This window comes from Lemur catta, chromosome 23 (assembly GCF_020740605.2).
Source record: "Lemur catta isolate mLemCat1 chromosome 23, mLemCat1.pri, whole genome shotgun sequence".
Lineage (NCBI taxonomy): Eukaryota > Metazoa > Chordata > Mammalia > Primates > Lemuridae > Lemur > Lemur catta.
In genome coordinates this window covers 597,525-609,854 of record NC_059150.1, presented here as the reverse complement: position 1 = coordinate 609,854, position 12,330 = coordinate 597,525, and the positions used below count along the sequence as shown (strand labels likewise).

The following is a 12,330-nucleotide window of genomic DNA, read 5'->3' as shown; positions in this document are numbered from 1 at the left end:
ATATTAAATAGCATCATAGTGCAACTAGAGCTTCAAATGCCATTCACACTTTTCAATTCACCCAACCCAGCATTTACAAGACACCATGCAAATCGCTGTCTTTGGGAATTTACTTCTACTTGATGAAACGGACATTTAAAAAGATTATTTGGATTTAGTGAATCAGGTGTGCCAACGATAACCTTGGCAAAAGATTCCCAACCGGTCTGCTTGGTTTGTCTTATTCATTCGTATCCATGGTAAATATAAACAGAGAGACAAACAGGGTCACAGGGACACAGGGACACACGGAGAAAGAGGCACTGGTCCTCAGTGGGGGCAGCTTTGTTCCCCATGGAACACGGGGCGATGCCTGAAGGCAGTTTTGGTTTTTACAACCGGCGGGGGGAGAACAGGTGCTGCGGACACCTGGTGGGCAGGGGTCAGGGTGCCAAGAACAGTCCGCAACGCACAGGACAAGAACCGCCCGGTCCAAAATGTCAGCACCTGTCAGCACGTTTGGGGGCTGAGAAATCTTGCTCTGCAGCATGAACAGAGTGACGTTTTGAACAAAATACGCACAAAACACTTTAACTGCCTCACAGTGGACTTAGGATAAAGATGTGAGGCCCCGCCTGGGTAAGGCTCTCACAGACAGACCTCTTCATTCTCACACACACTACTACACCGTACAGATTTTCAAAGGAGAGAGAAACAATTCCAAATGACGCGTACAATAGGACTTAAAATGTCTACTGGATTTGGCAACAGGGAAGCCACACTGACAACAGTTTGAGAGGAGCAGTAAAACCAGAGGTTAGGCTGCAACAGTGAATAGCAACTGAAGGGGATGCTGAGGCATAGTCAACATTTTACAAAGCTTAGAAGGGAGGATTAGAAAATAGTCAGTGGTTAGAGGGGGGCTGATCTTCACTGCTCTCCACACTGTCCCCCGGATAACCTGCTTTAATACACTCACAACCCCTACGTCTGTATCCACAGCCCGGACTTCGCTCCTGAGATTGAGACTCTAATCTGTCGAATTTTAAGTTGATAGGTTGCACTGAGCATCTCAAAGTCAATAAACACCAAACAATTAATCATCTCCTGCTGTAAGTTAACTCTGTCTGCTCCAGTCTCTTACCTCAGGGGCTGGAATCCCCCACCGAGGCGCGAAAGCGCCATCACCCCGGACTGCTCCAGCCTCTCACTCTCCACAGCCAATCATGACACGCTGCCAGTAAGGGCCTAACCAGTTTCAAATACCTATCTTCCACTGTTCATCACTAATGCTGCTGCCTGGTTTAGTAGTCTCTTGCCATCTTTCCCTAGCTCATAACAGCTGTCTAACTGGTTGACAACACACTTGTCTCAGACTTACCCACCACAAATCCAGGCATGTCTACCACCTCCCTGCCTTTGAATTAACTGAAAACAAGTAGGAAAAAATACACAATGCTCAATTCTTTCAGGTCTGCAAAGATGCTACAGAAGCTAGAGAAAGACAGCTGGTTAACCTATCCCCCCAATTAAACAAAATGAATGAAAAAACTTGTAACTTTCTGCCAAACAAGTTTAACCAATGTAGTACTTATGAGAAGTTTTGCTTTTTCACTTACTTTTGCCACACTTTCTCTCCAAGGTGTACACTTTTGTAATGAACAGTGAGATGATCCCTGCGACCAAAACATTTCCCACATTCTTCACACTGATGAGCTTTTTCACCTTAAAATAAAGACCCAAATATTTTGATTATAATATGCATTTCAGGTTTTTTTCCCCTCCAGAAACAAATACCAAATGGTAAGATCACATCATGGGAAACACACCAGGCAACTTTAAACTTTAAAGCGAATCCTTTCTCCACTTGGAAAAGGCATCAGTAGCCTTCTGCTGTAGACTTCAAACCCCACCTTTCAATGTAACAGAGCAAGATAAATGAAATTACTTCAAAACTCACGAATTATTTTTAGGAATATATATGTCTGGATACCAACACCTCAAACAGACATACATTAAATCCAGATGAGGCTATTTTATTGTTTACAAAGAGGACCTGAACATTTTCAGATCTTTGTACTTCACTTTTAAAAGATTTCTCGTCTGTGGGGATTTCTTACATTTGCCATGAGCCAAAATACAAATATAATGAGAAATTCTATATGAATCCAATTTTTCATCCCTATTCTTACACTCAGTTACAAAGCCTTAGTTTTTAAAAAATCACTCTCTCAACACCAGTGGGCAATTGAAGCATGTGACCTCTAGAATTAGGAATTTAGAATTCTAAAATGAAAATGCATAATTCCAATAAAAAAAGTCACCAGACCTTTAGCATCTCTTACAAGTGGTGATAACAACTACAACCTACTTCACTGGGATCATTTTAAAAGAATTACCATCTGTTGCATACTTTATATTTATATTACAATAATAATAATAATAATCACCTGTTCTACTGTGCTCATAGAGATGGCTCTTTCCCATTATGTGCTCACAGAGTGGCTCTCTTAGCACTTCCTGAACATCAATCTGAGAGGAAAATATGAAAGAAATCCCCGGAATATAAAAATCATAAATACAGTATAAAGATCTGAAATTGGTCAGGATAATTTAGGTACTCTTTTTCAAAAATAGGATTTCAAATTTCAATATAACATAAACTTTTACCATCCAATTATACTCATTTTCCTTTAAATATGTAAGTTTCACCACTTCTTCCCAAATCCAATGAAAATGAGAAATATTATCATGGCTTTTCCCTTTAGGGAAGTACCAATAGTAATTACTGCACATATATCCATGTAATATGCAAAACACAAAGTTTGAGAATTTATTTAAAATTAAACTTTAAAATATACTTTATAGTCACAAAGGGTGACCAAATGACTAAAATTATAGTGAACACGTCATAAAATCATGTCCTTTTCAGATGCTTTTTCAAAAATGGTTTTATAACCAGCATTACATAGAGGTGACCAACATAAACTACATTATTAAAATTATAGCCAACATAAACATGATGTCCTACAATGTTCTTTGCAGGTGCTTTTTAAAAGGACTTTGGAAATATCATCACAAACTACAGCTTACCTGAATGTATCTTTTTGTGCTTCGTAAGGTGGTCATGACGAATGAATGTTTTTCCACATTCATCACACTCGTATCTTTTATCATCGTGATGGACTCGTAAGTGAAGTCTATAAAGAAAAAAAAAGGTTGAAGACCATTGAAACTGGTGACACAGAAGGAAAAGGCTTGGTAATGACCAAATGTTGACTAAGTAATGCAAACTGAGCCGTCTCCCCAACCACTTATACGTATTGTTTGCTCTGTGTCTGTGACGTTCACAGTCCTTCCTGGTCTCTGAGCACCAGACCCAGGGACCCCACTCACCTCTTCCAACACCGCACAGTATCTAACGATATTCCTTCCTGGCTCATTAGATCTTAACCCACATCACTGAATCTACCAGATGTCTAGGATTGTTATCTGACTGGCCAAGTCTCAGAGATATCAAAAGTAGAAGTAACTCAGGAAGGAATCAGAATCGGATAAGTGGGTAAGTGTACAAGTGACTAGGTCTATGATGATGACAGCAAGTGACATAGCAAACAACTGAGGACTAATCCTATTCTGGAAAATTGTTACCAATTACAAATTGATAGTTGAGAATTTTCTATACTTTATAAGAACTGAACTTTATGAAAATTATATTCTACTACTTTTCTTCACACTAACAATGGAACAAAATGTGGCTCATTTTGTAGTTACCCAAAGACAGATAACAAAAGGTGTATACTATTAAGATTAATTTAACTTGAATTATTTTATCCCCACAATCGTATGAAAGGAATAGCTTTCCTACTCAAATTCCCAAAACAGGTCTTTATTCTACCAAAACTAAAATTGGTAAACTGACCAGACTATATCTCAAGGGGAAACATTCTGTTTAAGCTTTAAAAATGAAAGTGTACATATTAAAGCCTTACAATTAAAATTCTTAAGAACATTAACAAAAATTAAGATTGTACATATACATATATTTCTTCTTCCATTTTTTTTTCCCCCTCCCCAGCCAGGGTCTCGCAGCTCTATTGCCCAGGCAATAGATGGCATATCATGCCCATATAATTTTTCGGTTTTGTTTTTTTTTTTTTTGTAAAGACAGAGTCTCAATCTTGCTCAGGCTGTTCTCAAACTCCTGGCCTCAAGTGATTCTCCCCCACCTCAGCCTCCCAGAGTGCTAAAATTACAGGTGTGAGCCACCGCACCTGGCCTGTAAACACATTTCATCAGTATTTGCATATTTATTTAGAAAAAAACCAACTTTTCATAAACTGCAAATGTGGTCAGGGATTCAGCCATAAATAAAATTAAATGAGTTACAGTCACAATTAATGCACAGAAGACTTTCTAAAATTGAGAATCCCAGAGTTTTTAATTTTGCCATATTTTCATACTAAAATATTCTTTCATAATAAAGAGTAAACAAATACACTAAGTTTAGAACACCAGAATCTTAATGAATTTTCATTCAAAGAAAAGTAATGAAGTATTCAAATAACTTAGGAAAGCTTTCAGTAAACCTGGTGATGAGGAAATATTTAATAATAATGATAATAAAAGCTATAGAAAAAATTTATTCAGTAAATTTTTTTCCACAACTTTGCATATCATAAGGACTAAAAAACATTTACTTCAACAAACTTATTAAAGCAGTGATAAGAAAACAGAACTAAAATGGATATGTAATTTTACCTTACTTAATACAGGGAAAAATGGCATTACTTACCTGTATGAACTTCCATGACGAAAACTTTGTCCACAGATACTACAAAGATGAGGCTTTTCTCCACTATGGATTCTCAAATGTTCTTTCAAAGTAGTTCTGTATTAAAAATATGTATTTAAAGACTTTTTAATGCTTATATATATATAGTAAACACAGATATCCAGAAAACGTGCTAGAAAGGTATTCAAGCTAATAGATATTATGGCAACTCTCCCCTCTTTCTCCTACAGTATTTTTGTTCTTTACTGGATTGAACTCTTACCAGTATACAAACATGCTTGGTATGTCTCTCTCCTTAAAAAAAAAAAAAAAAATCTGGCCTCTTTTGTCATTGGTTTGCTCAGAATTATACAGCTTATACAAACTTACAAGAAGTATAACTAAAAAATGTTAATTGTCCACTGAATTAAACTGATGTAAATTTTGATGGAGAAGGTCTAATAATATTTAAGGAATCCAGTTTATCAGCACTATTCCTTCCAAACACGTGCTCTGTAATTGTTGAAAAAATGTTTTAAGGCAAAGAAAATGTTACAGGTATTTCTAGCTTCCAGGTGCTGATGTAAGAAAGGAATTTATATAAAGGGTGTAATTATTGCGATTCCTCAGTCTTCCAGCCACCCCACCGACCGTGGATGGGCTGCAGTGAAACCACCGCTCCTCTGAGCACGTCACCAGCAATTCCCGCAGCTCCAGCACTCAGAGCTTCCCCATGTATCTGAAGTGCTCAGTAAAGATGGGCAAAGTCATTTCTGGGGGGAAAGAAAGTGAAAGGCAAATATGACTGATTTTGCGGGCTTTTACCTGTCACTACTATAGTCATACGTGACAGAGCGTGTATACGATGGTGGTCCCCGTAAGATCGTAACGAAGCTGAAAAGCTCCTGGTGCCTGGACACCACAGCAGAACACGCTACTCATGTGTTTGTGGTGGTGCTGGTGTGCACGACCCACTGCGCTGCAGTCGGACACAAGCACAGCACGTACAATTACACACAGTCCACAACAGTCAGTGGTGAGGGACTGTGTTACCAGTGCCTGTATTTACTATCCTGTGTTCTCTTATCATTCAGAGTATAGTCCCTGTACTTATAGAAAAAGGTAACTGCAAAACAGTCACACACAGGTCCTTAGGAGGTGTCCAGAAGAAGGCATGGTTATCACAGGAGGTGACAGCTCCAGGCATCTTGTTGCCCCTGGAGACCTTCTGGTGGGACAAGACGTGGAGGAGGAAGGCAGTGACCCTGATGATCCTGACCCTGTGCAGGCCCACGCTAAGGTGTGTTTGTGTCTTAGCTTTTAGTAAAAAGGTTTAAAAAGTAAAAAAAAAAACATTAAATAGAAAAAAACGTATACAACATACAGAAACTATTTTTATATAACTGTACAATGCGTTTGTTTTTTAACCTAAGTATCATTATAGAAAAGTCAAAAAGTTAAAAAAATTTAAGTTTAAAAAAGTAAAATTAAAAAAAATTAAAATTTAAGTAAAAAAGTTATAGTAAGCTAAGGTTCATTTACCATTGATGAAAAAAATTTTTTATAAATTTAGCGTAGCCTACGTGTACAGGCCTTCACATTCACTCACCACTCACCGACTCACCCAGAACAACTCACAGCCCTGCAAGCTCCATTCATCATAAATGCCCTATGCAAGTGTACCACTTTTTAATCTTTTATGCCACATTTTTACTGTGCCTTTTCTATCTTTAAATATGTTTTGGTACACAAATACGCACCATTGTGTTATGGTACAATATGCCGTACAGGTGTGTAGTCTAGAAGCAACAGGCTAGATACTACATAGCCTGGGTTTGTGTGAGCACCCTCCATGTTCACACAGTGACAAAGTCACCTAACAACACACTTCTCAGAACATACACCAGTCACTAAGGGACATGACATGTGACTGTGCTTGGTTTTTCTTTCAACCCCGTACCTAGTGAGTTTAAAAGCTGAGTGTGAAATAAAGGCAGAGCTTTGCCAGCAGATGGCGCCTTCTGCCAGGCCCACTAACACCACATGCCCAGCTTTGCCAAAAATAACCCTAAAAGCATTCCTCACCTATTAAGTAGTCATAGTAAAAAGACAGAAAGTTTGTCTTTTGGTTTCTTTTTTTTTTTTTTTTGGCTTGTTTGTCTTTTGTTTTTATAGAAAGATCTTTAAGCTATAAAATGAATTTATAATATATAATAAATTTTATAATTTATCAATCTGTAAATGTTTTCATATAAATATAGTGTACTGATTTTCCTATTCAACCATAATATCTGTTATTTTAAGAAAATGGCATTTCTAATTTTTTTGATTGTGAAATTTTTATATACTGAAGACTACATAAAATTTACATATACTATTTAAAGAATAGTACTGAACACTTACGTGCAGGTTAAGCTACAGAACATGACTGGAACACTACTGGTACCTCAGAATGCGTCCACATGCTCCTTCCCGATCTTATCCTCCTCATCTCCACCCCCCCCCCCCCCCCCGCTCAGAAATAATCCTTTCCTTTTTTTGTTTAACTATAGGTAGATAGATAAGTAAACAATATATCATATGCCTTCGAAAAACTGGGTAGTAATAAGCACAAACTTAACAATATCGCCACCATCAGATAAAGGGCCCAGAAGTTAATGTGAACAGGATGCCTGGACTGGAGTTTACGTGTATCCTCCCCGAGAGGTAATCAGAGTCCTTTCTGGAACATCAGTGGGAAAAATCATGAGTAAACACTGGAAAACACAGGGTTCACCATAGTTGGAGCACCTGACAGAGCTAGCGTAGATCAGGTACCGAAAGTTCGGCAGAAATACAGCCAGGGTGAGTAGGCTGCTCTGTAGATTATGCCTCTAAGCCTACCATGACCTACCTCTAATTCTCATGCATAGCTCAAAAAAGAACATTTCTGTGAATTTAACCTCAGTTAAATCAAGCAAAAGGTAATAAAGAGTAGGAACCTCAGCACAGGGAGGTACCAGACAAAGGCAGAGTACAGACACGAAGTAAGACCTACTCTGACATTCTGTTCCCCAGTCACAGGAGGAAGCACGCAGGGTCTGGCCGGGACAGCCCTCGTCACGTCTCAGTCACACCACCCACCGCACAGGCCACCCATTACACACGATGCACAGCCAACACACTGGGATCGTCATTCACCACCCCTGTGAATTTCCTTCACTTCTCTCCATGTTAGAATTCCTATTTCCTGTGGCCCTGTCTTCCTCTTTAGGGGGCTACTCTCTCATTTGGGGGGAGCAAACCCTTTGGTAGCTTTATGAGAAAAAGTACATTAAAGGCAGATTGACACCTATAAAATGTCTTTATTCTATCCTTAGACTTGATTAATTTGACAGAGGATAGAATTCTAGGTTGGAGAGGCCGGGCGAGAGGGCTCACACCTGTAATCCTACCACTCTGGGAGGCCGAGGCCGGAGGATCGCTTGAGCTCAGGAGTTTGAGACCAGCTTGAGCAAAAGCAAGATCACCTTTACCAAAAATAGAAAAAATTAACCGGGTGTGGTAGCGCCTGTAGTCCCAGCTACCAGGAGGCTGAGGCAGGAGGATCACTTGAGCCCAGGAGTTTGAGGCTGCTGTGAGCTATGATGACACCACTGCACTCTACCCAGGGTGACAGAGTAAGACCCTGTCTCAATGAAAAAAAAAAAAAAATTTTAGGTTGGGGATTATTTTCTTTCAGAATTTTGAAGGTACTATCACATGGTCCTACTTCTAGTGGTGCTGTTAAGAAAAGTCCAAGTATTCTAATCAATATATGGGACTTTTTCCCTCCCTAGAAGCATATACAAATTTCCCTTTCCCTTTCGTATTCTGAAATGTCACAGTGATGTGCCTTGGTGTAGGTCTAGTCTCATCAATGACCTGAGCATTTGATGGATCATTTCTACCTGGCAACTCATGCCTTTCAGTTCTGGAAATCATCCTGGATTATTTCAAAGATGATTTTTCCCCCCTGTATTTTCTCTGTTCTCTCTTTCTAGAATTCTTAATATTCAGATTTTGCACTTGCCTGGACCTCTCATGTTCTACTCCTTATATTTCTGTGTTTTGCTCTATTCTTTGTCCTGCAGCCCTCCCACCCATGTCTGTACTTTGCCCATCGTGCTTTGAATTTCTGGCAGCTCTGAATTACTATTTGCGTGATCCGCTTATATAAAATATTACTCCAGTGGATTCTGTATCCTCAACTGGGGAAAAAATAATAATTGTTTACTTCTTTTTTTAAAGTTTTCTTCTTCCTTCCTAATCTGTTCCCTTAAAGTTCATTTTTTTTCCCATTTGTGTTGAACTCTATCATCCATGGTGAAGTTCCCCTCCTTGTATCTTGTAATCCTTGACTATCTGCTCATGATTAAGTGTGAAAGGCTAAAAAGTAGGTAAGAAGGTAAAAGAACATGGCGGGTCTTGATGACTTTGCCTTCACTGAAGGTCATCTGGGTATAACACTTGTTAGGAAATATATTTGCCCTTATGTTGCTCAGATTTTCAGGGAACAGTCTGGGGGGAAAGTCTAAAAGCCAAGATACTGGCAGGGATACGCCCTGGGGCTCACTGCTTTCAGCACCCCGAATGCGTCCAATGGCGTAACATGGCGTGTTCCAGTTGGGCAACACTGTCAGGGGAGGGAGAGGTGCCCAGTAGCAACGCATGTGTGGGTGGTACAACGGAATCAAAAGCCAATGATCTAACTTCTAAAACTTGTAAGGTTTCTGCTCTCGTGCTCCTTGTCCCGCCTCTCCTTCACCCCCTCCCAGAGGTACCTCACACTGCCAGTCCCTGCACCTTCTGCGGGTTCTGTCATGTAAACTAGGTTCTCATACTTGTCTACTGCCACTCTGGGATTTATTAATATCTTTCTCAGATCCATTAAGTCCATTACCACCGATCCATTTGCTTTGTAGCTTCCAAATCTGTGTCATTCTTGTCACTTTTCTGTTCTCCGTGTCTTTTAGCTTACTGTCTTTAAAAAATAAACAAAAACTTTCAATGTATTTTTAGTGGGGTTTCAGAAAAAGATAACATATGTATGATAAGTCAACCATCTAAACCTGCAACTCTTGACTCCGTCTCTTCTACGCTACTTCACGTAATTTTTCCCTCATATTTCAAATTAAAGCGTAATTCAGGTATTTTGTGCCTTATGCTCCTCTAACCCTTATAAACCATAGTCATTGATTTTTTCTACATAAGAGTACTCAGTTTTTTGGGTGTGAGGATATTTCTTCACCTTTCTCGGACTGATTTTCCACAGATAAAGCAAGTCCATTTTCTCTTTCCACCATGAGTACATTCTATATGGCGTTTCAAATTTCCAGTGTCATTAAACTGGCGACCACATATATCACATGGAAAAGGACCTAAAAAGGAAAAAACAGTGTGCATTTAAAGTTTAAAGAGTAGATACTAATTTAAATTTAATAGGTATGCTATAAATTTATGCCTACCACTATTATCGCATAGGTCATAATACACTACAATTATTTGTTTATAGTACTCTCTTCTACATTGTTTATTCCTAGAAGACAAGCTACAATTATTTCTATATCCCTAGAGCCAAGTGTAGGGCTTGGCATCTGACAGACATATAATAAATGCTGAATAAACCAATAAATGGAAGTTGCCAATTCTTAGTGAAATCACAATGGAACAAAGTAGAAAATGCTACATACTAAATTTCTGGGAAAAGGAGGTAATAATAAACTTTGGAAGAATAAAAACCAGAGCTAAGAGAGTTCATGGTTTGGAAATACACTACAATTTCTAGTAAGCTTTTAGTAATGTTGAGTAGACTCAAAATACTGTGAAACATTTCTGTTTAGTCTTACAAAATGAGGCCCAGAATTCTCATAGTAATATTGACATTTGCTGGATTCTAAATTTCACCATGATTTCACCAAATAAACAACTGGAGAAAAGAACAGTGTCCTACTGAATGACAAACTAAAAGAAAGACAAAGGATGTGTGAACAAGAAGTAAATACAGTTCAAGGAAGCTGTACACTTCAAAGATGTCTCAGAATTTGGAAAGACAAAATGAAGAAGATATCCTAACGCAGTGGTCCCCAATCTTTTCCAACCTTTTTGGCACCAGGGACCGGTTTCGTGGAAGACAATTTTTCCATGGATGGCGGGGGCGGGTTTTGCAGCAGAGCTCTGCAGCCTGGTCCCTAACGGGCCGCAGTTGGGGACCACAGTTGTAACAAGCAAACATAATAGCACACTGGAAAAAAATGGAGCTAGGACACCGGGATTAAGAAATGTATCGATAAGCAAAACTGCGTGGTAGTCACAACAGCGCTGGGTAAATTTCAACATGTTTTGCACATTAGAGATTAGAGATGACCTCTGTATATCATATTAGTGTCTTTTAACATATTCTCATTTAATATCTCTAATATTTCACTTTTCATGAGATCTGAATTTTTAGTCATGTATTAACTCATTCAACAAGTGTTTATTGATTATTAATTCACATTATGCACTGTGTTAAGTACTATAAAAAAAACCTCTCCACCACTCGGCAACCAAAAAAAAAAAAAAACGGCTCCAAGAAGCTGGGAAAAGGAGAATCAGTATTTGTATAGTCAGAAATAAACAGATAAAGTAAATAAAAGAGCCAAGATGCGCTTATTATGGGAAATGTGTGTTGGGTGAAGAGTGAAATATCTACTAGCAAAATTTCTTCTAAAGCAATAACTGTATGTGCAGCTGGAGGCTCCAGCTGGGAAAGGGAGAGAGGAAGCATTCTCTTTCATGTTCAGTCACTTACCAGGGTTCTTCAAAGAAAATAACAACTCCTGTTTTCCCTACACTGGATACCCAGTTTTGCATGCAGGTGAACTTCTCTGAGCTTTTACTTACGGAGCCAAGCTGGGAACTTTAACTAAAGCAGATCTGCATGCCAATTCTTCAGATAGGATAGAATTATAAGAGCCAACTTTTTAAAGCCAAACTATAACTTTTATACTTATAAATACAGATATATTAAAAATTCTCCCTTAACTGTCCAGATTACAGTACTTAGATACCTTTCCCTCTGACTTAACAGAATACATAATCTGAATATAGATAGTTCGAGCATGGCTTCGAGTAATTGAAAGCAGTCCTGGGTCACCTGGACCAGCATCACCCGGACTCGCTGGCAAAACACATCCTGAGGCCATGGATGGCCTTAAGGCACTTGTGGCCTTCCAGGTCCTTAAGTGCAGCCTTTTGACTGAAATTTTACAGAACAAATCCTTTTATTAAAAGGGGTTCAGCAGAGAAAAATGAAACTTTTCTTGCCTCCTTTGATGCTTATAAAAGAACAATCTGGAAATCAGAAGGCCACAGGTTCCCCAGCCCTTGAATCAGATACTCTGGGCAATCTGTGTTTAATAAGCCCTCCAGTTGATCATGATACACACCCAATTTCATGATCTATTTATCAAAAGCATGAAGTAATTCAAGGGTAAAGCAGCACAGAGTTGTGATGCAAAAGAAGCTTAAAAAATGATGTATATATAACATTAAATATTCTTGAACAGCATTAAGGA

General features: G+C 38.7%; 1 protein-coding gene across 2 annotated transcripts in view; it reads right to left on the bottom strand.

Moving 5' to 3' along the window:
- ZBTB41 (zinc finger and BTB domain containing 41) overlaps window positions 1–12,330 on the bottom strand; it is a 39,245-nt gene that overhangs the window by 9,375 nt on the left and 17,540 nt on the right. For both annotated transcript variants that reach the window (XM_045536313.1, XM_045536312.1), the window contains exons 6-9: window positions 10,023–10,152; window positions 4,775–4,870; window positions 3,073–3,179; window positions 1,599–1,704 (exon numbers count right to left, since the gene is read on the bottom strand). In XM_045536313.1, the coding sequence (XP_045392269.1) occupies window positions 1,599–1,704; window positions 3,073–3,179; window positions 4,775–4,870; window positions 10,023–10,152 (439 nt within the window). The remainder of the gene's footprint in view (window positions 1–1,598; window positions 1,705–3,072; window positions 3,180–4,774; window positions 4,871–10,022; window positions 10,153–12,330) is intronic.